General features: G+C 38.6%; 3 protein-coding genes across 7 annotated transcripts; 2 read left to right on the top strand and 1 right to left on the bottom strand.

Moving 5' to 3' along the window:
* Nucleotides 1–789: 789 nt before the first annotated feature.
* Nucleotides 790–11,332, top strand: LOC121065414 (mediator of RNA polymerase II transcription subunit 1-like). Of its 2 annotated transcripts, XM_040548251.1 has the most exons (12): nt 790–838; nt 1,560–1,663; nt 2,799–2,883; nt 3,242–3,296; nt 3,734–3,866; nt 4,900–4,928; nt 7,188–7,259; nt 7,352–7,426; nt 8,620–8,690; nt 9,482–9,547; nt 10,159–10,264; nt 11,036–11,332. In XM_040548251.1, the coding sequence occupies exons 1-12, from the start codon at nt 835–837 to the stop codon at nt 11,244–11,246; spliced, it is 1,011 nt and encodes a 336-aa protein (XP_040404185.1). In that variant the 5' UTR covers nt 790–834; the 3' UTR covers nt 11,247–11,332. The 2 variants fall into 2 exon arrangements, with proteins under 2 accessions (XP_040404185.1, XP_040404186.1); XM_040548252.1 differs by lacking the exon at nt 7,188–7,259.
* Nucleotides 11,333–11,498: 166 nt separating this feature from the next.
* Nucleotides 11,499–16,784, top strand: LOC121065788 (mediator of RNA polymerase II transcription subunit 1-like). Its single transcript, XM_040548884.1, has 5 exons — nt 11,499–11,607; nt 13,245–13,440; nt 13,785–13,880; nt 14,320–14,428; nt 15,410–16,784. The coding sequence occupies exons 2-5, from the start codon at nt 13,386–13,388 to the stop codon at nt 15,768–15,770; spliced, it is 621 nt and encodes a 206-aa protein (XP_040404818.1). The 5' UTR covers nt 11,499–11,607; nt 13,245–13,385; the 3' UTR covers nt 15,771–16,784.
* YAE1 (YAE1 maturation factor of ABCE1) lies at nt 14,863–21,973 on the bottom strand. Of its 4 annotated transcripts, none has more exons than XM_040548881.1 (4): nt 21,760–21,973; nt 20,036–20,356; nt 18,392–18,513; nt 14,863–17,948 (listed from the first exon to the last, which is right to left on the bottom strand). In XM_040548881.1, the coding sequence occupies exons 2-4, from the start codon at nt 20,150–20,152 to the stop codon at nt 17,519–17,521; spliced, it is 669 nt and encodes a 222-aa protein (XP_040404815.1). In that variant the 5' UTR covers nt 20,153–20,356; nt 21,760–21,973; the 3' UTR covers nt 14,863–17,518. The 4 variants fall into 4 exon arrangements, with proteins under 4 accessions (XP_040404815.1, XP_040404813.1, XP_040404816.1 ...); XM_040548879.1 differs by having other exon boundaries at nt 21,746–21,954; XM_040548882.1 differs by having other exon boundaries at nt 20,036–20,175; nt 21,760–21,929.
* Between the last annotated feature and the right edge of the window lie 2,086 nt (nt 21,974–24,059).

The raw sequence follows: 24,059 nt of genomic DNA on the forward strand, positions 1-24,059 counted from the left end.
CACGTTACATGTTTGACACCCTTCTGTTTGTAAACAAACACCTTCTTTTTTGCACATACCTTGTAACTCTCCTGGGATTCCCAGGTCCATGTGTAGTTTTCTCTGTAATCTCCTTTACATCTTATGTGACTATCTCAGGCACTGCAGCATGACTGGTGACACAGCTGAAAACAGAAAGCATGTTGTAAAACAGCTTGAAACACTGCCCACATGGGGTTTACATAGGAGACATACTCTTCTTGCTATAGACCTGGCATTCACCAGTGACCAAGTTTCAAGCTAGTGCCTGTACAAAGGCCCAGGATTTAACCTGGCCATTGTACATTGATACCTGTGTACAAGGAAAGTAGCCACAGGAGGTGGTCACAAAAGGAAAGCATTATAGAAAACCATAGTCATTTTTTCCCCTCACAGCCCTGAGCTAGACTGAAAGCTCCCTTTTGGAGCACTTCCCTACTTTGCTGATTGAATTTTGCTATCGTACCTCTGCCTGCATTTTAGTTAAATACTTCCCTGAGACTGCTGCATGTTCTGAAAAGATGGGGACAGACATTCTGTCTTCTCCTTAGGACCAAGATGTTGAAGAGCATTACTGACAGGGTATCTCACCCCTTCTAAAACATTAGCAGAGGTGATACTGCTGTGCTTATCAAGCTTCTTTCATTCAAACACTAATCCCTGAGAACCCATTTTGTGAGGGAGAAAGCTTCCTGCCTCGCAAAGCACCTGTGAGTGCTCTGGTGCAGGTGCTACAAGTAGGAGCCCTGGTTTCTTGTGGTGTAGATGGAGGTCCAGGGTGGCTTACAGTTGCTGCTCTCCTGCAGGCATTAAGGCATGAGTGAGTGGGAATATGTGTGGGAATGTTCCCCTGGTGGGGGTGCTTGCAAGAGCTAGTTGGTTCCACTATTTTCCCTTCCTCTGGTTGGCTTTGAGATGACCTTTCTAAGGGATTGTGGTTTTTGCTTTTTCAGCAGGAGGGAGGTGCTGCTAGGCCTCACCCACGCTCCTCTCTTGATGTGTGCAATGGGTGTAAGGGTTCCTGTCCTAGGCTGCTTCAAAGGGGACAGTTGTCTGTAGCTCTTGTGCCCCCTAGGTCAAAAAAGAACCTTGCAATGGTTCTTCTGGTGCTAAGGGGCAGAGCGTGGTGTGGGGCATGTTGCAGGGATTTGATTTCCTCTGGCTGATCACTCTCAAATCTCCCTGCCTGTGCATCAGGAACTTTACTTTGCTTTATTTATTAGGAATGCGCATATGAGATCATGCATAGGTAAAGAAAGGCTAGCTGTTGAACAACTTGAAGATCTGGCAGTATCTCTGTATCTAATATTATTTGCCTATACACTTTCCCCCCATTATTTTTTTTCTGCCAGAAGTCTTACAAAAATTAGAAATTTATATGCAAAATTCATCTGAAACATCTTCTCCTGCCCTCTCTTCTGAAGCATAACACCATTAATCTTAGCAAGTTTTAAATTTTTTCCTCCAATGTTTCCAGTTGCCAATGCAAGTAGATGGGATTATATTTAGAACATTATTTATGATTCTATGATATTTTTCAGGTGCTATGACAGTTACCTCTACAAATGCTTTAATGGAACAGTTATATCTAAAATATCAACAAAAACCATGGACTGAAACTCTGAAACTTGTCCATTTTTGCATGGTAAGAATCTCAGGTTAGGTGAGAGAATGATATCTAAGAGCAAGTTGCCAAGTTGGTTCAAAGACTGCTTAGCTCAGAAAAATAACAATAAAAATAGATAAATAAATCAGTGCCTATTAAAGGCTGGCTTCTGATTTTTCTTACAACAGTGATGAAAAAGTTTCTTGCATTGTTTTAATACTTCAGTAATTGTTTCTTGCATTATTTTAACTCTCCTGGGGTTAGTACTGATTGCCTGATACTTCAGGTTGTTTCTATACATTATCACTAGCATATGCATAGTGAGTAAAGTCTATTTCTTACCATAGGACTGTTTTTTCACACACTGTCCTGATGTGCCTACGATGCCATTTGGAATCTCTTTGAGTGTGATATACCTAAGTTAGTCCATGCTTCCTGTCCTTCTTTAGCCACTGATTGTATATAAAGCCAAATTATATATAAAGAGTCATCTTTGTAAAAGGCAGTTTAGCACGAGTGCTATGAGCTTAATATAAAAAGTCACACTTGTTTCCATGCTTCTCTTTTTAATGCTTAACTAAAGCGTTCCTCTGAAAATGATGCCCTGACTTTGACAGTGTTGAAAGCTTTTCAGCAGTGACTGTTCTTTGTTAACTGAACTGTGAAGTATGAGGAGTTTTCAGACAAGAACTAGAGGAGAAACTTGGAGATTTTACTTAACACTGAAGTTTATATCATCTTCAACTAGAACTTACACCCTGACTCTAACCAAGGGTGCCTATGGTGCTTACTGATCTCTTGTTTTCATTCAGACTTCTCCTAAAATGTAAACCTACATATTTTCTCAGTTGATCTCCAGTAACATGGTAAAACAGTTCACATCAGGAGACATAGCCTGCATTCAGCCTAAAAGCAAATGGAACAGAAAGCTGCTTTCTGCACCAAAGGCCTCCAGTATGTAATTACTGCACAATAGGGTCTTCACAAATCCATTCAGTGCTGCCCCTTTAGAGAGATCTACAAGCATAGCTCACCTCTGTGTCTGACAAAAAGAAAAACGTACTGTTTTATTGGACTGGGCATCAGCGTTCTGTATCCTATAGGCAGTGATACTCCTCTTTGGCTGGTAATTTAAGGGGTCTTTCTCTGTCTTTTGTTTTCATAAATGTGCTAGGATAAGCCACTTCGATGTCCTGTTAGTAATGATCCAGATAGTCCACTGCTCTTGTGCATGGAGAAGATACAGAGGATGTTAAATGGTAACAAGCTATCAGATATCTCTGAGAGTGTTTGTTTAATATTCTATGAAAACTGCCCATCCCTTTCTACTGGTGATGTTCTGCATGATGGGGCCAAATGTACAAACACAGAAGTGGATATGATACGAGACTTGTGACTCATCTTTGGGTTAAGCCTTTGGGCTACAGCTGCTCTCCAAGTCTGAGAAGAAGTTCTACCCAGCACAGCACTCATTAATCATACTTGTCATTAATAACAAGAATTCATGCAAGAGATACTATTTTCTTATTACCTAAAGCATTCCCTTTAAAGCAGGATAATAATGTTTCTCCTTCTTGATAATTGCAACCTAATTAAATAATATTTCCCTTCTTACAGCTAAATCTTTGTTTTCTGTCATGAACAGATTGGAATCTTTATCCAGACAAAAAGGGTAAGTTTGTTTATGAATAAATGCAAATGAGCAAGCATGCCTCCAAGTCCATTCAGGAACATTATCTGGATGGCTTGTCAACAGTGTTTTTGTAGCATGGTATTTTACTGGGGTGTATTACTTGGAGTGGACATAGCTGCTGCTCTTGATTAGCTTGTTGTGGAGGAGGTTGCTGGGTGAAGAGAGGGCATTCATGTCTAGGTCCCAAAGCAGCAGACTGAAGTAAATAGTTTTCAGCAAACTGACATAATAATGCAAAGAACAGACCAAGGTTATATTGCCTGGTTGGATAGTTTCTAGAAGCTGAGCCAAGGAAGAGTTATTTTTGAAGCATCCCTGGTGTCTCTTCCCATGACCAAGTAAGCTATGCTCATTTCCTTTCTTCATGTGACAGAACTTTTAGATACACAAACTTTTTTTTTGAACTCTCTCCTTAGGCTTAACTCTCATGTTAGCCCCAGTGGGACTACTTGCTACATAACATCAGACATGTTTTATATTGAAGTGCAACTGGAGAAGGATGGAAATGTGATAGATGCAAAGTTGGCTCACCTTGGAGAGGCTCCCGTGGTAAAGTTAATTTTCTCTGTCTATCACCTCCTTGTAGTTTCTCACTTGGCCTCCAGCTGCCATGAAGAAAGTCTTCAGCTTTCTCTTGCTCATGTCACACCTGCTAGCCTCTGCATGACACTAGATGCCTTTTCAGGCACCTGAATCTCTCACTTAAACTTACAACTTGCTACAGATATTAAGTACTGTATTTTAAAAAGTTACAGTAAAACTCAGCTGACATGCCCAACTTGTAGGAAGTTTGTTGTACCCTGCATAAATATTTGTATTCTCATACTTGATGATATAAACATACAGTAAATAACAGGGTCTTAAAATACTTTCCTACCAAGATGTAGTGCATTGTATGTTCCCAGTGGACATGTCTTTGGATGCATTGGAGCTGTTACCAGAGCTTCTGTTTTTCTTTCTTCTGTCTTACAAGTATGTTCATTCCTGCTAATGAGGATCTTTTTTTTTCTTGCAAAAGTTATAATTAAAATATTGGCAAAATATCACTCTGCAGTTCATATACCATGTTCAGCAGTTGTCTGAAGTTACAGGTGATCATTTGGATCAAAGTTAAAACAATTGGTTAAACAATTGGTGCTGGTTAAACAGAAAAACTTGAAATTCCTGGGATGCCTGCAAATGAAAAAATGAACTAAATTAACTTCAAATTAATGTAACAGTTTGGAATTTTATTGATAATAAAATAAATCAGTGCTGGACAATACTATTAGGATGAAAATACATAGCCAGAGAATTTTAGCACAGTAACTGATAATAAAAGAAAAACTGGCAAAGATGCATTTTTTTTTTTCCTGGAATAAATAGATAAACAAACTGTTTGTGCTAATTATATGCTCTCCTTAGAGTCTTTGTTCTTGTAGTTATTATATTAATATTTTTTAACTATCATAATGTTATTGTTTAAAGATACTCATTATTTTAAAATTAATAGTTAATCTTATCGTTACTACTGAAGTATTCTTAAGAGATGTTTCATACATGATGGTAAGAAACATGAAACTGTTCTCTCCTGTTCCCCTAGATTTGTGATGACTTGGTGGAGCATCTAAGGTAAAAAATCACGTGCAGAATCTCTGCTTGAAAGCAAAGGAATTCCTGAGTCTTGTTTCTCTGAGTGCTGTGGAGAAGTCAAGGACAAAATAGTCTAAGTGCAATAACACAAACAAACAAAAAAAAGCAATGCAAGAATTGGGAAATAATAATAGGAGTCCAGAAAACAACAGATGAACTGACACTTTTTTGGATTTTATGTGGGAAGTTGGCTTCCGTGCTCCACACTGGAAGGTTGTTGGTTATTGTTATCATCATTACCTGCTTCCAATTTGCAACTTCAAGGATAAAATACAATTTTGAAAAGGTACTCCAGACATCACTTATTTCTTAGGTCATTTCATTGAAGACAGCTAAATTCCATTTACTTCTATGAGCAGCAGTGGGCAAAGAGTAGTTCCCAGTACATTGACTCTAGCTGCCAGTCAAACACAGACTTTGAATACTATTATTTCTGTTGACTGCAAGAATTACACAACTACTTGGACCCATAGTTTTGGAAACAGACTAATAATGGCAGCTCAGAACTGGCAGATTTACAAATTCAAACCATATAGTACTTTTCCCCTTCTCCTTCCATCAAATATGAAATATCCTTTGTGTTGGCCCTATGCAAATGTCTTAACTACCCATTCTCCAGGCTTCTGTCACAGCAATGAAAGCAAGGTGATAATACACGACCTGTTTTTCTTCCCACATGTGTTGATTTTGTTATTACCACATTTTGCTCTGTCTGAACAGTTGCAGTTCCAAATCAGACCTCCACCATATGAGTCCAATTAGAAGTTCCCCAGCCAGTCTTATCAAGGTTCCAGGTTTACTATAATGAGCATATTTAAGAAACTGAATTATTATTTAAATGCCTTGTTCAACTCCAACAATTGAAAGAGAAGATAAAGAGGAAAGAATAATCATTGATCTTGCATATTTCAGCTCTTTTATGTGGGCCTGTAATGCATAATCATCTTTTCCACTCCTGTCTTTCCTCTTACATGAAGTTATATTAGACTTATATGTATAAACAGCTAACTCTTAGAGGTTTAACTTGCATTTTTGCAGGTTTTAGACTCTGATAAGTGTTAACTACCAGCAGTTTTTCTCTGAGTGGTGGTAGATAGTTACTGTTGGTACTATGGGTACCGCTTACCTGCCTTCTTGTTTTAATTGGAGTATGGCATGTAGTACAAATATCACTTCTACACCTCCTGCTGTAATATTTCAATTGGTCCTAAGGCAGTTTGTTGTATGTGTAATTTTTTCACGGGAGTCTCAAAGTAACTACAAACTCCTGAGGAACTATGCCTAGTGCACAAGCTGGCACTGTGCGTGTGCCTGTACCTACATGCCTGCCTCCTTCCCTTTCCCCTGCTTCCCCACTCTTCCAGTTGGAAAGAGTCATGGGCGAAGCAGAGTGACTTGCTTAGGTTTATGTGTGGACGGAATTTGTCCCAGTGTGAAAGTCCAGGCAGGTTTATTTTGTCTGTCTGCTGACCCGCACTGCAGCCGTACCTGTACTGAAAGCATGACTTGAGAACAGAGCTCTGTGTGACTGCAGCACCGTGGAGCTCAGCAGGGCACGTAGAATCCATTTAAGCGGATGAGTAAACACGTGGGGGGTAAGCCCATGCTGTCACAGCAGTATCTAACCAGCTAGGCAGAACCTGCAGGAATTCTGGTATTTGAGCAGTTTGAACTACTCCTTAACAAACCTATGCATCTCTCTCTTTTTTTTTTTCTTTTTTTTTTTTTTGGGGGGGGTGTGGGGGAGGTGTCTCTTTTTTTTTCCCTTGATTTATCTGTCAATTGTATTTAAGATCTTCCTCTCTCACAGGGTGCTGTGAAGAGCAGTATTAATACAGCCATTGATATTTTGATGAAAAGAACAATGTATGAGTGCATACTATTAGGGAAGTGTAACTAGATGACTAGCTTTATTGGAACATCAGGGACAGTGCTTGCAGCTGATGAGCTACATATCAAGCTGTCAAATTTGTATATTGTGCACATTTATTGCTTTCAGTAATGCATATTAAACCAGTGTCAGCTATAATTACATTGCTTTTTGCATCAGAACCAAGGATTCACATTTCCTGGTATCTTCTAAGAAAACTTAAAAGCAGTACTGCTACATGCCAGATCTGATAAGGAGGGGGCCTATGTCACTCTGTTTGAAATAGTGCTTTTTCTAACAAGTTAAATATAAAAGACGTATTATTCACCTCATTAAGTAGCATGGTAGTAATTGTTTTTTATTGGTAGGATGAAGAACTATGATGCCGTTGAAAAGATTCTAGAAAACCTGTCAAATCTGTATCAAATTCGAGGAAACAGGTTGCAACTAGTTTTTACTTGAAAAACTTAAAAATCCATAGTCTAGCTTTTGTTTAGTGAAAAAACAATAATTTAACTTCTCTTTCTCCCAGTGAAATGAAGGCTAAGGGATACCTTGCATTGCAGTCCCTTGAAAAGGATCTTTATTCAATGTCTCTTCTAGACAGGTAACTCAAAGACTGTTTCTTCCCCCCTTCTCCTCTACCCCCACCCCTTCACTTCACTAAAAAAAAACAAGGCAGCTGATCTAATTATAGAGCAGGATGTGGAAGGCTAATGAGTTTTCTTCCACTGGAAAGCTGGAAGCCTTTCTGCAGTTTGCCAGCTCCAGGCATGCCAAACAAGATAATCTGCTGAGCTCCTGTGCTTTATCTAAGAGGTTTGTGGTGAAACTGGTTGGTCGCCCAGCTTGGGTGTGTATGCATGCGACCACCCACTGGGAGCACACGGTGCATCATCAAGTTAGGAGTCATTTTAAATCACCCTTTGGCAGAAGTAAAATATATCTTTAGGGGTCCTGATCTTTGGATATCTCATTTTCTAATCAAGTTTTAAATCAGGACTAGGGGGTGTGGTAACTTTACATATATTCTTTCTTTTTCTCATTTCTCCTTTCTAGGAGCAGGGTTATAGATAAATGGGCACAGATTTCTTTTAAAACTGCTGGTAATTCTACAGTGATTTTCATTCTCTTCAGAAAAGTAGAGTTGAAGGTAGTGCTTTCCTTGATATGTATATATATATTTTTTTTCTGGTATGTTGCCTACAAAATACCCTCAACAAGCATGGCCTTCTGCAACTCGAAACATATTCTTGGCCTGTTTTTTGTACGGTGCTCCCTTATGAAGCATACTAACTCCATGAACAAATGCACTGTCCTTGCTAATCATGCATATCTCAGTAAATATTATGAGTTAAATAGATTATTTGTCCCTTCTACAACATCAGTTGTATGCTGAGCTTTAATACACACCTATATATAATTGTATGTCTATATGTATTCAGCAGTACAATCATATTTGAGGCTAGAGATTGGCTCCATTTGAGTTAGTTTATCCAGGTTATTTCCTCTCTTTGCTCAGCCTTTTCAATATTTCTGTAACCCTTCACTTCGGGTAAACAGCACAACAAATTTCAACTGGAAATAGCTGAGATGCAGGGTTAAAGCTGGAAACCCAAGTTCTAGGATTAATGCATGAGTGGAACGATAGTGTTTTGGAAGCTGTCATAACAAATGGAGACATGATCTACTTCCAAGAAAGCACCATCTCCCTTTGATTAAGGGTGTAAATTATCCTTTACATTAACCTAGCTAGCACTGCAACTCAGGAAACATTAATCAAGATGTGTTTTGCACTAGAACACAGGATGTAAACAGAGTTACTGAAGTACTTCATGGAAAAGTAGGACACCTGGTGCCAAGAACTGGAGGTGACTTTTTTTTTCTTCAAAAAAATTATAATTAAAAAAAAAAACACTGTATTGATCTTTGGCTATAGAAAATATCTTCTATTATAAATGTGCGTTGTATGGATTTGCTGAGTTTGTATTCTCTGATACTGTACAGACATACACAAGGAGAAAATACAAAGCAGCCAGGTGGTTCATCAATTACTGCAACGCCGAGTTGCAGAAACCTGAAAACAAAGCCAGCGATATTCTGAGGTTATGTGGGAAACCACATTTTGGGAGTAACCATGAGATGGCAGTGGTGGCAGCCCTGATGTTGCCTAAAAGTCAAATACATTCAGCTGATAAGTTTTCTTTTTTTTTTTTTTGTCTCATCTGCCCCACCAATAGTGAGCTTTGATTATTGATGTACTATAGTTCATAAAGGTACTTCTAATACATGCTATTACTATGCCGTTGCACAGCTTGATGTGAAGGTCCCTTATGCAAGTATTATGGCTTCCCCTTGTATTTCAGACTTGTTGCTGAAAGCTAGCAGTTCAGCTAATATTTTTTTTTTAAGACTGAACAATAGGTTATTGTGCAAGAGAGAAACAATCTAATCTTTTGAAAGATGTCTGATGACTTCATATGCTGAGGGTTTAGCTGTAAAATGCTGTGATTTGAACATATGCTATAGTTAGAGATACACTGTTATAAGGCATCCCCTTCTGCCCATCCTGCATTTTTCTTTTTTTCTCTTTGCATCAAGATACCCAACAGATTTCCTCTACTGATGTGTGTAGTAACTTTTTTTTTTTTTAACTCTTCAGGAACTCCTATGAACATTGAATTTTACATTTCTCCATATCAAATTCTGGAAGCAGAGCTCAATCCTGGTAAAGCTAGAAAACCAGAAATAACTAAATAATGTAACAACTTTTTCAGCACTACCTGTTTCATTAAGCAAAGGTCATTAATAAAACTCAGAAATAAGTCAGAAATTTTAGTAAAACCATGCTTTATATTAGAGTTTCCTTGCAGAACTAGAATGTTGTTTTTGTTTGTTTTGCTGTCATTTCTTGTGAAGTGGAACAAGTTTGATTTCAAATTTTAGCTTAGTAGAATGATTTATTTGTAGCACTTCAGGACAGTTATAACATCCATCAGCAAACTGCTTTACTGTTGACACAGACTGAAGTAAGAGCAGTATCAAACAAAATAACCACCTAGCCAGAAAAATAAATAAATAAATAAATAAATAAATAAATAAAAAAAACAGTGCTGGTTAGTTGATCTGTTCCATGACATGCCCCAGGTATTGCTGCGACCACCACTGGGCAACTTTGGCCATTTAGGTGTGGTCTGTGCAAGCTTCTCCTTGCTGCCCAGGTATTGTGCCAGTTGGTTGGACCTGATCTTTACATGAATTTACCAACGTGTGTTTCATACACATAGGGTTAATCTACAGCACCATGGGGAAAATAACGCAGTTGCCTTTCTCCCCCAGGTTCCCAGGTATGTGGAGCAAAAATAGATGTAACTGTTGAAGGCACAGATATGCTCCACAAACTTCCTCTTTCTCCACTACTAGATTCTCAACCTGGAGAAGACAGGTGAGGTTCTGGATACTTCTGAATATGGAAATGGATTTACAAATTGTTGGTACTAACCCCAGGATTTACAAACTGTTGGTACTAACCCCAGCGTAACTTACATTTAGTCTCTGCTAATAGAATGGATACACAACTCGCTGTTAAGCCCAGGAAGCTCTGTTTTATTGATAGCATTATCTCCCATAGCTATACCATAGCTATACCTGTGGCTTTTACTGTTTTCCAAGTGGACTTAAAAATTATTGTGTTCATATTTAACTGTGTCAGCTACATAGAGTTATGGATTTGTTCATAGATTCGAAGCCAGAAGAAGCTATTGGGGTAATATTACTTAACCTCCTAGTATTCAACAAGCAACTCCCACACAGTTTCAGAATAAATGAAGCATGTATCGAGGGATATTATACCTAAACCATATAGTTTGTCATCCCATCACAGATACTGACACCTCATCTCTCACTACTTCAGTACGAGCTTGGAGGAAAAGTCTGAAGTAATTCTCCAAAATAAATCACCTTAGACTGATTTAGAGCAAACATTCCTGTGCACTGTTCCTCAGTTTCCCACGGCTCACTCTACCTTTCTGCCAGTCTTCACATTAAGCTTGCTTTAAAACACAAGGGCTGTACTTGCACTTTAAAAGTCAAACTTTTCTCGAAGCAGAAAAAGTATGGATCATAGTAAACCACTAGAGACCTGACTGTGGCCTTGCACTGAGTCCTTGTTATATCAATTTCTGTAACAACCTTTCTTTTTTTTTTCCCCCTCCAGCAACCCTGCTTTTTTGCCACTGACTGATGAACTCAGCATGGATTTGTCTGCTTATTTTCTGTTGAAGTTTCACCAGCCTATTCCTATGTCCTCATCCAGCATTGAAGAGATACAGAGACTCACAGGCATGTTACAATTATTTTTAAGACTAAGTGCTTCTGTGACTGCTCACTGCTTACTTACTACATTAGCGTATGGAAATAAAGAGTAAGAACTGGATGATGACTTAGGAAGTCTTCTATCAACCCACGTGTAACATTTTAGCAGCTGAGGCAAACTTGTTAGCACTTTCTAAAATGTCTCATAGTTGCTGATTACCATCAGCAAAAGAGGAAATAAGATGGGAGGTTAATGTTTTCATCTTACTTATGTCTGTGCATTTTCAAAACTTTTGTTTTTAAATACTAGCTTTCATGCCCAGACATAATCTAAAAGCTAATAAAAGTCATCTGTTTTCAGGAATTCAGATTACTGGCTTGAAACTAGCTCCTCTATATGAGCTGATTGTTCAGTCTACCCTTAAGGAAAAATGCAGTGAAGATTTGTTTACACACAAATCCCGTTTCTTTGTGGTGAGTAGACTATTTGAAAGACGCTACCCTTCTTCAATGAATATCCTGAAACATATTTTTCTATCAGCAAACAATGCAGAATCCTTCCCAGAATACCAGTGGCATTTAAATACTGTTTAGGAAATAGTTCAATTATTTAGGAAATAATATTAAATTCTTTAAAGTAAATGAACTTCTCATATTCATTAACAAGACACTGTATTCATATCTGCTGAAGTCATACTAATTTATCTATGTATAACTCAGGATATTTACTCTTCTATATATTGTTCAAAACTTTTATCCTTAAAAAGAAGGAAACTTGCTAGTGTGAGAAGCAAATCCTAAGATGGTCCTTACTTGGACTTTTGAAGATATTTATCACACCACATGTCTATCACTGCTTTAACAAAAACAGGCTTCTTGACTGAATAACACCAAGAATATCGATTTCTTTTAGTAGAAGTAGCAGGAAGAAAAGTGTAAGGCAATACAATTGTGATGTCAATTATTACTTGGAGCCATGTTTGTTTAATTGTAAATGGCTTCTCTTTTAAGAGTTTTCATGTACAAGACAAGCTTCAAAGAGATATGTATCTATATAGACAGTAAACACAATTAATGGCAATGGAAGGACACCTCTTTCTCTTCTATTAGCAGCATCATTAAGCTTATTGCCTATATAGTTTTTGTGCTGTGGGGTGATACTGAAGGTAGTAGTGAGCTTACACCATGCTAAAATAAAGTAGTAAAGTTCTCTTCTATAACTTGTAAGATAGGAAGATGTTTTTATTTCTATTAGTGAAACATGAAAAGCTCTGTAACTTCAACAGTTCTGTAAAATACTAATACTTGATGAGAGATTTTTTTCTCTGAGTTAAAGATTTTATTTCTAGAAATAAGTTACTAAATAGAAGTCTAACCTTGAAAGAAACAGAGAAAATCCTTCTGTTCTGTAGACACACAGGGAAAAGCTCTTCTATTTTCTTCTCTAGCTTTTCTTAATATAGACCTGGCTAATTAACTGCCCTGACCTGTTCTTAAGGTGATAGCTCCCATTTGGTATCCTGAAGTAAATAACAGAATATTGCACTTCCAATTTTATCATAAAATCACTGTCAACACAAACAGGTGGCAGATTTTTCTTACTATGTCCTCTACTTCTCCTCTTCAACTGAATCATCCGGAGATATTCTCACCAAATGCTTCTCTAAAGACAGCAGCAGTGCTGGAGGAAGGACCAACAGATGATGCCCTGAAGAGCAAAACTGCTATCCTATTTGTACAACAATCAAATAGCATTACTATGTCATTCTCCTGTGAGAAAATATCTTAGTTGTTAACATTTCTACAGTCTACAGGTCTCTTAAGAGTTGTTGGAAGAATTGGATTTGAATTCCTGAGTACTTGGCTTGTAGCTCAAGGTATATTTCCCTAATCTGGATGCATTTGCGAGTGAAATGGATCTCATTTAGCTTCTATCTATAGATTATACTTCTATCGAAATATAGAGACAGGTGATGGGCTTGCTAGAAGTGTGCCTTCCCAAATTCTTTTTGCTGTCAGATTGTGCAATCACCTGGTAACATTGGGCCTTAATTCTTTCTTGTTATTTTCTTGTTTCCAGTGCTTCAAATATCACCGTATTTGTTCTTCAGTCTCTTCCAGATTGCCCAAAGCACTGTTACTTCATAAACACGGGCTCAGCAAAATCAGATTTAGCAGGAGCCTTGGTCAGTAAAATTCCATTTACCCATCCAAAGTGCGTGCCTGACGTAATAGAAATTCTTCGACATCAAATGGCATACAACAGTCTTATTAGCAGCTGTGTCTCTGAGAAGCATATAAATGGAGGTAAATTGTGTGGTTGGAAGTAATGACAGAATATGAGAGAGAAACTAGCTCTAAACTGGGTGTTAATAGATTTACTGCTCCCTTCCCAAAGCTGTCTTATTTGCAGAGTATTTTAAATGATCAAAAATCCTTAATTCTAGTGTTATACTCTGTTGAATATTAAAAAAAAAACCACACAAACTTCTGCTAGGCCTGACACTTCTAGAAGGGTGAATTATGTTGCTAAAGTAATGAATGATTAGATTCTACTGTATCACTATTTTTAAAATTCTGGCATGTGATTCAGCCAAAAAGAGCCCAGGCTCATTGGGGGGGATACCTCTAATTAGTAATTTTATTTTTAGATGATTCAGAACTGCTTTATTTTGAAGTGGCACCACACAAGAACACCAGCTTTTCTGTCTTCTTCCTTCATCCTATGAAGGAGAACTTAGCCTGTGGTATGTGTGAAATAATTGTCATTGGCCTTTTTATTAGGCTGACAAGAACGCTGGTTTTATAGAGGCTCTTGCACTATGCTTCTCAGTTACAAATACATTCTAAGGGCTACACTTAATGGTGCGCAACCCCATGAAAAACATGAAGTAGCACTTTTGTATAAATTGCTTACTAAAAAGGCTCTGTACTTAGAACAAAACAAAGTAAATGCAAATACTTAAGTCCAGTATCTGTCTTGGCCTGCAGTTAATAAAAAAAAAAAAATCAACTTCCATTACTGATTGTTAGCATATTAGGAAAAAAAACGAGCCTTGTGCAAGAGCATTGCTGCAAGCCCCCTACCCACTGGCCAGTCTTACCTTTCTTGAAGTATCAGAATCAAAGTGTTCATTTTTTATAAAAATGTTTATTTTGAAATACTTATATTCTATTCTTGCTTAGTGATAATTGATGTTGTAACCTCCAGAGAAGTCCAATGTAGCCTTCATTTAAATCCTCGAGATCCAACTCTGAATTCTAGTGATGGCTTTATATCCAGAGCTGTGAAGCGGTAAGTAGTTTCATTTCGCAGCAGTTAGAATAAATGTTATGTCCATTCAGTGGAAATGCCATGTGCATTTACAATGCCATAGACTCAGCTGACCAGACAAATTCACTTTAGTAAAAGGTTGTAATAATGAGTTTAGTATCATAAGTAATTCTTTCAAAAACAAATGCTTTTCATCATTGATGTTTCTTTCCGGTAGAATTTGTGTGTAGTACAACAAATAGAATAGCATGAAAAGGACTCTTTCTACATCTACCTAACATCAGCCAGTGCTTCTCTTTAAAAATGTATGTCTACAACACCATCTCTGGCACGTTTCCTGAAACCAAAATTCCAAGAAAGGCCAGCTGCTGTAGCATATGCTAGAGAAAGGACTGAGCACAAATTCATTTTGCATAAGTTAGTACACAAGTATTTGACAGCAAAATCAATGCATGTTGGATTTCAAATCCTTTTAGTTAACATGCCTTGTCCTAAGTCACAAGACACTAGATGCTATTCCTAGAACCACATACTTCCCCTGGTAGAATAGGGGAGAAAAAAAAACCACACAAAATAAACACCCTCTAGTGTAGATACCAGTTTAGAGAAGAAAGGCTCTGTACCCATCTCATCCAAAACATGAAAGTTACAATTAAATCTCAGTGAAAATGAGTATATTTCAACATTATGAGATTTTTCATTAAAACTTTTTTTCCAAACACTTCTTACTCTTTCTGTCAAAATGTCTTTGCACTGGTAAGCTGAAAGATTCAGTGCTTGAATTTGTTACATCAAAGTACGTTTCCAGTATAACATATGTAGGTAGTATTGTAGTTACAATATAATCCTATTAGGTTATAGAGACAAAAAGCAAGGAGGGAGGGATGCTGTTTGTCATGAAGGATATCATATAGGTGTCAGCCACAGTTTAAAAAAAGAAGTACTAATTTGAAGAATGGGTTAAGTCTGTAGTAGTGACTAATGTTTCATTTCCTCTTTTAGATGCATGTCAGTCCCAGTTGTCATGAGAGCTATTTTCAGGAATGCTGCCAAGGTGGAAGCCGACAGTGAAACACAAGACATGCAAGTAGACACAAAACAAAAACCTGAACCAGCATGTGAGCAAATTACTGATTTAAATAGTCTTGAAGAAAGTCCTTCTATGGCTGGTCATCAAGATCTGGTAGTAACAGATAAGCAAAGTGTTCCGGACAGCCCAAAAGAAAATCTCTCCACAGCCAAATCGGAAACTTTGGGTGATAACACAGAAAAAAGTAACCCCACAGTCAGCATGGAAACTTCATGCAGAGTGGAGGAAAGTACTTCCACAGCTAGTACAGAAGCTGTTATGAAAGATATGTGAAACACATAACCTATTGTTTAATAATCAAACAAGAAAGAAATGCTTTCTCAGGCGTAGATTGCTTTTGCAGAAGTAGTTGGAGAGAACTTGGCAAGGTCATTGTCTACCTAGCGATTTCTGAATGGAGTTTCCTGTTTATACACTACTAACTACAGAGAAGTAATAGTTTTGAATTTACACTTTTAAACTTCCAAATTTGGAATGTTTAACACTTCTCTAGTAACCTTTATTTTTGATTGCATCATATCTTACTGTTGTATAGAAGAAATTTCAGTTTGATTTATATGATGCAGGCTATAACATAACATATGTCCTGTAGAAAATGTTTATCAATGTCAGCATTATGTTAAATAAATAGAGAAAAATATATACAATTCTGTACATATGTAATACATGCAAACAGCCTTATTCAATTCCACTATTTCAGTGACAAGTTCAACGTGAGACTCTTAATTGCACAGTTCCATCTTCTCCTAATGCAGAAGTGGTATGGAATAGCAACCAAACTTACAGCTTAACTCCAGGGCAGGACAATAGTCTTTAATAAGAAAGTTATAAACTCATTCTCTGAAAAAAAATCACGTAATTTGTGCCTTGGCTTTTTATAGCTTCAAAGTAAAAATAAAATAATCACAAAACAGTTTTATATTTTTTTTTAGTTATAGTTAAGTCAGTTGTTCAAAGTTTAGGTTTGTCTCAGACACTGAAGAAAGTTAAAAGCAACATAAAACAACTGAACTTCTGACTTAATGTAAATCAGTTTAATTACTCTGAAACAGAGACAGCTATTCACAAAGACAAGACTTCCTAACCAAAGGAATTTGCAGCTATAGTTTAGGCAAGCAACAGGAAAAGGAGTCTAATACGGAAGGTTGGCACAGAAATACAAAGTTGTCAGATGCATCTGTGGCTGACCATGCTTCTAAGAGAAGGTGAATAAGCCTGTCTTCCTTTAAGAGTTTGGGGAAAACTGTGGGAACGAAGGGAAGAGAGTTGAAGGACTTGCAAAATAAATACCAAAATAACACAAGAAAATTCATTAGACTAGGAATGTATAGATGGGTTTTAACAGGGTAATAGCAGATAGTATGTTGTTAGAACAGCAAAACAATGGTATTGTCAGTAGTTCAGCATTTGAGAAGAGGGGTGTGCTTCCACCAAAACTGAAATAAATAGAACTGTATGAAGAGGAAAAAAATCATTTTAACTGTGAAAGAGCACTCCATAGTGGTTACAAAAGGCAAGAGTAAGAATTTGACAAAAGGTGAAAAATTCTTTTTTTTTTTTAAATATAGTAATCAGGAGAGTTACAGTACTTTGGAAATCAGCAGATCCTGTTCTATTTTGCACAGTTAGAATGTCATCAACAGCAGCTTATTCTGCAATAATAACTTGTCGATAGCACTGGGCTTTTTTTTTTTTGTATATTTGAGGAGGCTTTTAAGGGACCTGCTCCATTTCCAAAAGGATACCAATAGAGAAAGTAAGGGTGAAATGACACATTCTGTCACAGAATAGAGACATGTTTAGTAAATCTTTGGAGAGCTTTTAAGATTATCTCCCTTTCTGTGAAAGTTATATTTAGGAAGAAAACCAAGGTTTTTTGGCCACGAGCTGAAGCAAGGTAAGATTTACAAAAATAACCTCCGTTGGGAAGTATCGGAATCAGACTTCCCTAAAGTGAACTGATCCTCAAATTGGGAATCCAATCCAGCTGAGATAATTTTAAATACCATGAAACAGAAAAACTAAAGCTCCAGTTGGTGGACATGATGGAGTATGTCCAGCGATAAACCCAGCTGCTCTACTAGAGAAACAGTTTGCTTTTTAACCCAAGCAAGGTTTGACCTTTCAGGATCTGTACAGAGTTTTGCCTTGTTGCACTCAGACTGCAAGGAACCATCCTCACCAATATTTCTACAATAGTTTTCAGCAGAGCTGCCAACGTGTTCATGTTTTTTGGTGTTAACTTCATCGTACTTTGTCCCAGCTGGAGCTGCATGACTCAGGTCCATGTCCTGAACAGCATTTAAAATGTCTCCAACATGTGGCTGTTGTTGGATAGAATTCAGACACTTAAGTAGATCATCTTCATGCTTTCCAACCACATCTAGAAGATTTTTTATCTTACTTAAAGCAGAATTATGTCCATTAAGGTGACACCAGGATGAGAGAGCACTGAAAAGTGAAGAAAAAAAAAAGTCATTACAAATAGTCACATGGATCTCCAGTTATTGAATACTGTATTATATAATGTGAATTAATATTAAGTCAATATTATATTGAATGTTATATATGTTATATCGAATACTATATATTTATATAGCACATTGCTATATAAAAGCTTATGTATGTTTCATTTGCATTTTCTGGGAAATTCACACAGTTGAACTGAATATTAAGCTTTAAGATGTAAACTGAGTTTTCAAAAAGCAACTGAAGGAGGATTTTTCCACACCCTTGTAGTTAATTGCCTGTATTGAAGACCTGAGCTGAGACTTCTCTGGTTGCTCACTTTGGACAGACTTACAATGCAATTTTAAAATTAAATCAAAACAAAGAAAGCACCACTGCACACACACATTTCACATGCACACAATCCTAAAAGGTTCATAACTTACTTCAGGGTTCCTCTGAACTGGCCACATGTAACCATCAGCTCAGCACCTTCTCTGTAACCTTGATTGAAGCCTTCTTGGAGTGCAAGTTCTTTGCCAGCCTCAACACCATCCCTAAAGCCCTCCTATAATAGAAGTGGTGAAACAGGTTTTTCAGACTGCGCACAACTGGACCTATGAACATTTCATACGAACAGAAAAGCTTAAACAAGTACTCAGTCAGTCTCTTAAATTACAGCTTTGTGACTTGAACATCCCTCCCAGATATACCCCCACTGCCAAACCTAAACACACAGTGCGTTATCATTTACCGATCTGTTAAGATCCAGTCCTTTTCCCAAAGGATCCCAGCTAGGTCAGAAATAGAGAGCATTTTTTGGAAACATCAAAAATAAGACAAATCTGCAGGAAAGCACTCTTGCTTTTGTGATGACCCTTATGAAAAACTCATTGGAGAGTTCATACAGATTTCTAGACATCTAAAAATACATAGGCTGCAAAACCTCCCCATTAGCAGAGGTACTCACCTACCCATAATCTATCTATCTGTTACAAAACTAATTATGGAGCCTTCAAACAATTCAAGATTTACACAGGAAAAAAGATGGTGATTGGTGAGTCATATACAAATATACATAATATTGTGACTGCTTTCTGCAAGAAACAGCTAATGATTATGATGCAAATTAATTTATTTATCCTCTAATCATGTTAGTACACAATGTAGAATAACTATTAACTCTTTTCAACTTGTAAGACTGCAAACTTCTATTTGATCATGAGAGAATCATGGTGGACTTGCTAAGAAAACAGCCAGGAATAGGAATATTGCTTTATTTTGTCCAACATACAGCTCTGACCTCAAGAAATTTTATGATTTTTGTAGTACCTACTCAGAAAATTTCCAGAGGAATTTCTGTAAGAACAAAAGAAAACCAGTCTTATAAGGGCCTCTAATTTAGGAAACTTTTCCTTGGAGAATAATGTAAGAGTTGTCTTGTAAACGCCCCTTACCAATGGCACACACAACAGGTTCTATTCATGTTCTTCAGCCAAATGTTATTCACCCACACACAGATGAACCCTACTGGTCCCACTGTGAATAATAACATATCTGTCAAAGAAATCCAGGTTTGTGTACTTGTTTTATTCTCTCCTTTCATAAAATATATTTTTCACTAAGAGAAAAAATAAGCCAAAGAACCACACAGACTGCAATGAGCAACAGTGGTTCCACAAGGAATCACATCTTAAATCTCTCTACTGTACTTAAGAACTCTACTTAAAAACCAACACCTTGCATTCTTTGTTAGCATTGTTTAACTACATTGTCCCACATTTACTAGTGGCATACCTACAAGTATGAAACAAATAGTGCACATCAGTTTAGTGCTGCCTTTCAGAAATGTGCATGGTTGTGCAGAGGGATGCAATGTCTTTTAGGTAAAATGCTAGTTTGTTCTGACAGGATACTAGAATAGTAACTCCCTACTCAATCATCTTGACATTCAGAAGAAACCGTGCCACAGTAACTTTTATGCAGCCATTCTTAGTTTTCCATTTAAGTCAGCCACATATATAGCAAGGTATGTATCAGTAAATCTAAAATGCTTAAGACAACTATAAACATCATGGTTATACAAATACCTTCAATCTTTTTTTCATGGTGCTGTTCCATTCTTTCTGTACTACACACATCTCGTCTGCATCTTCATCAAATATATCTTCATTGGATTGGTTGACTGCAACTTGTACCCAGGACATTGCAGCAGCAATGACTCTAACCTCTGTTTGTGTGGTAAACCAAACACTGAGAAACTCTCAGAAGTCCCTCTGGCTAAGCATCATTTTGGAAGTATAGGCAAAAAAAATGTGAGGTCTGAAGAGAAGCCATTTCAGGAGCTGATTATTCAACCTGTACACTTGTTTCCCCATGGAAAGTGAGTATCATTTACCATTGGGGCACATCTGTCAAAAGAAGACAGACAAATTATCACTGGTAAAGCAACTTACTTGATTTACAAAGACAATTTAAGACAGTAATTTCTTTCCTTCTTCTTCTGGCAGTAACACACATATCAAATTAACATATCTAAATATTGCTAGTACCTGAACAGCAGGCAGAAACAATTTATAACTTGATTCTGATAGCAGCCAACAAATAATCCCATACAGCTTCCACAAAGTGCTTTAAATTTTAGAGATATCTAATTGCCTGCCGTGTTCTGACCTTGATAACTTACAAGGACTTTCACCTTTGATTTTCAGTTTCCTGGTTATGCCAAATGCTTAACATAATCCAATTCTGTCTTCTTCCCTTTACAACAGAACTTGCTAATTCTTTACTCATAATAATATTTTTATTTAAGAATTATGAGATTATTTCATTTTTTGCACTGAGAAAAACTTAAGAGGCCATTCATAACTAATTAAATTGGTAGAAATTCTTACAACCCACAGAATGCTGTTTCTTGCAATTACTTGTTAAAATCAGTACAGGGAACTGACAAGAACTCTCACTTTTGGGATCATTATACACCACTTTTATCTTCAGCAAAGCTTTCACAATTTCTATTATTATTACACTCAATCTTTAAGGAGAGATTAAGCAGTTAAACAACAGGTACAAGAATTTCAGCTTTTCTTACAGTTCACACAGATCACTAAGGTGAACTGCTTCATCTCTTATCCCTTTCAGTGTCCAATCACGTAACAGTGAAAACATCCAAATTATTACAACTTTACAACAGCGTTTCAGGCTTAAGAAATTACTGTTTCAAAATATTCTGGCATGGTAGAACACTTGCTACCAGATTCATATTTAGTTAAGCCATCTCTATTAAGTGACAGCTTGTTAGCTCCAGGGTGAATTCTTAAAATTCGGTATCACAAATAGCCCCTGAACTCAGGGCAGAGAAGGAACAACAAAGTACAGCAATTGAGCATTTCTGTATGTGTGGAAAAGAGAAGAAACTGTTGAGTGTATCAAAAATGAGTTGAACAGACGGAGCTATACACCTGACTCCTGAAAACCCTCAGACTTCCCCTGCGGCAGGCGCATGGCGAGCTCCCAAGCCCTGTCCACGCCAAGACTCGCAAGGCGTTGCCTCGGCACGGCACCAGCCCACCACCGCAGACCGCTCTCGTTGCGGACACTAACCCCCGGCCCGCCGCCCGGCCGCTGCACCCTTCCTCGCCGCCTTCTTCGCAAGGGCCGCGGCCCACCCCACTCGGCCCGGGCCGGGGTGACCGCGCTGCAAGAAGCTTTCGGCCTCCCCTAGCCGTCCCCGGCTGCTCACCGGTCCCCGGCTCTCACCCGCCCCGCCGCCCTGCCAGCCCCGCGCCCTGACCCCTCACCACAGCTCCCTCACCAGGGCGCCGCCATTTTAACTAAGGGCGAGCTGGCTTCACTGCCGACGGAAGCAATAGGGGGCGGCAGCCATGTTGGCCGAGGGCAGGCCCCGCGGAGGCCGCCGGTAGAGAGCCGCCATCTTAACCTTCTGGTGCCCGGCTTCAGAGCCCGTCCCACACATGGGAAGCCGGCAGCCATCTTGAGTGCGGGCGCGGCCCTACAGCCTCCTTCCTGAGGGAGGCGGGACGGGGAGGCCGGGCTCTCCTGCCATGCCGAGGGGGCTGGGCAGTAGCGGGGAAAGGGGTGTGAATGGGATGCTTAATGTGACCCTTTCTTCTCCATCCCTCTGGAGTGAGGGACGTGTCGGGGCTAACCCGGAGGGAGCATGTTCCCCCGAGAGTGGGGATTTAGGACTATTTTCAGTCATAAATTGTGGAATTGAAAAAAATAATCCACCTCGGTTTTTGAAACCTCAAGGGCCTTGCACGTCAGGCATGCCCTCAAGCTGCCCTTGACAGCCACAAGATTTAGACGTCACAGTAATAAATCCTTTTTAATAACAAGGGTGCTAGCAGAAGTCAAGTGTTTCATTGTTTGCTTCTATTAGAGCAAACAGCAACATCATTTTGACATAAGTACAGCAATTATTTTGTGTTTTTCTTGGTACATGCTGTATTTGGAATATGAGCTTATGCTTAAAGTTGGTTCATCTTAATAAGCATGCCGCACATCAACCTTCAATTCAAATAGCATGTGTCTTAAAATTACCAAATCCTATTCAAGTAAATGCCCCCATGTAGTGAGTGCTTCTGTAGGCTCCTGAGAGGGAGTACACGTACGATCCCCGTCTAGAGAGGCTGACATTAGCTGAGTTGGCTGTGCTGCCACACTCACGTGTGAGTGAGTGACTGCCAGGCATCCCACCAGGCTGGTGAGACTCACCATGGCAGAGCAAGGGACGCTGCCATGGGTGACAGCAGAGCCCATCCTAGCACCGCAGGCACTGAGAGATGAATGATCCCGTGCTGTGACTCAGCCACAGCACTCATTCCCTTTGTCCTTTTTGTTGTGCAGTGACAGCTTGTCCTGCTCACAGCCATTCTCAGACACTCACTGCTGGTTGCGTGCTGAGGTATGAGTGGCCAAGGAGCCTAAATATGTCTAGAAACTGGTGTGTCAGGGGATGAAGCAACACTGGTGCCTCTGGATGGCCAGAACCCTGTATATCTGTGCATTGGTAGTTATTATATATGGCCATAATTGCTGATTTCCTACACCAGTTCTATCACTTCCATGTCCTATGTGGTAGAGGTTTGTTTTGACATTTTTTTAAACAGGCAACAATGCTGAATACAGCCTGAATGCACAATGCAATCACAGAAGAGCCTTATAGCAACAGAAACTCATGAGCCTCATGACTGGTCATAATGGCACTACTAAACATGAATGCTCCCTCCCTGTGCAGCTGGACCAGCTCTACACCTTACGTATCACCTTCTTTCCCCTCAGCCACTTGCTTTTCTAGAATAGACGCACAAGTCATGACTTGGACTCACTCTGAGTTTCCCAAATTCAAACTATCTCAGTTTAAATGCCTTACGTTTACCATGGTTGATCATTCCACACATATGTCTGTTTAACATAAATCCTTATGACTATGAGAAACAATGAAGAAGTGTCATATTCCCACCCCTTTCTCTTAGAAGTTGTGGGTAGATAATTTGATGACTCATATTGTGTACATAGAGCAGCACTATTGGGTTATGAAGTACACTTGCTGCAGACAAATTGATTGTATGATGATGGCCTTGACAGGGCTGCTAGCAGGGCTCGAGGGTGAGGTGTAGTGCCTCAGAGTGGGGATGTTTTTCACACGTATGTGTGTTCTAAATAAAGCAATGCCTGTGTATTATGGTGACATTTTGTTCTGTCACATTCTGAAGGATCAAAACACAGGAGCATTTCACAGGGTACAAAACAGTTCTGGCGTTTCTGCAGAATAAATCTATAAGAAGAGTTACCCCAAAATGGCTTTAAAAATAAACAAGTAGTTTATTGTGACCTATCTGGCTAAAATCTGAGGGAGGTTTCAGGGGACCTTTACATGATCGTGCAGAGCCTAGGGCTACCAAGAGATTGTTGGAGATCATTAAGAAAGATTTCTGTGAGTCTGGTCTTATTAAGTTCTGCCATTAAGTAATCAACCAACAGTGATCTCCAAAAGTAAAATATATGAAAGTACCAACAGGGGCTGCTCCTTTACACAGTTACCACTGTAGGTACTGCTTCAGATAAAGGATTGTTGCCATTCAGATCAGT

Source organism: Cygnus olor, chromosome 2 (genome assembly GCF_009769625.2).
Source record: "Cygnus olor isolate bCygOlo1 chromosome 2, bCygOlo1.pri.v2, whole genome shotgun sequence".
NCBI classification, from domain to species: domain Eukaryota; kingdom Metazoa; phylum Chordata; class Aves; order Anseriformes; family Anatidae; genus Cygnus; species Cygnus olor.

Coding starts and splice junctions, on each gene's coding strand:
- LOC121065788 (XM_040548884.1), top strand. CDS start 13,386: ATGGCATACAACAGTCTTATTAGCAGCTGTGTCTCTGAGAAGCATATA. Junction 13,881..14,319: donor GAAGGAGAACTTAGCCTGTG/GTATGTGTGAAA, acceptor ATTCTTGCTTAG/TGATAATTGATGTTGTAACC. Junction 14,429..15,409: donor ATATCCAGAGCTGTGAAGCG/GTAAGTAGTTTC, acceptor TTCCTCTTTTAG/ATGCATGTCAGTCCCAGTTG.
- YAE1 (XM_040548881.1), bottom strand. CDS start 20,152: ATGTCCTGGGTACAAGTTGCAGTCAACCAATCCAATGAAGATATATTT. Junction 18,514..20,035: donor CCATGAAAAAAAGATTGAAG/GTATTTGTATAA, acceptor CTTCTATTATAG/GAGGGCTTTAGGGATGGTGT. Junction 17,949..18,391: donor CAGTTCAGAGGAACCCTGAA/GTAAGTTATGAA, acceptor TTCACTTTTCAG/TGCTCTCTCATCCTGGTGTC.
- LOC121065414 (XM_040548251.1), top strand. Junction 1,664..2,798: donor AACTTGTCCATTTTTGCATG/GTAAGAATCTCA, acceptor TAAATGTGCTAG/GATAAGCCACTTCGATGTCC. Junction 2,884..3,241: donor GATACAGAGGATGTTAAATG/GTAACAAGCTAT, acceptor CCCTTCTTACAG/CTAAATCTTTGTTTTCTGTC.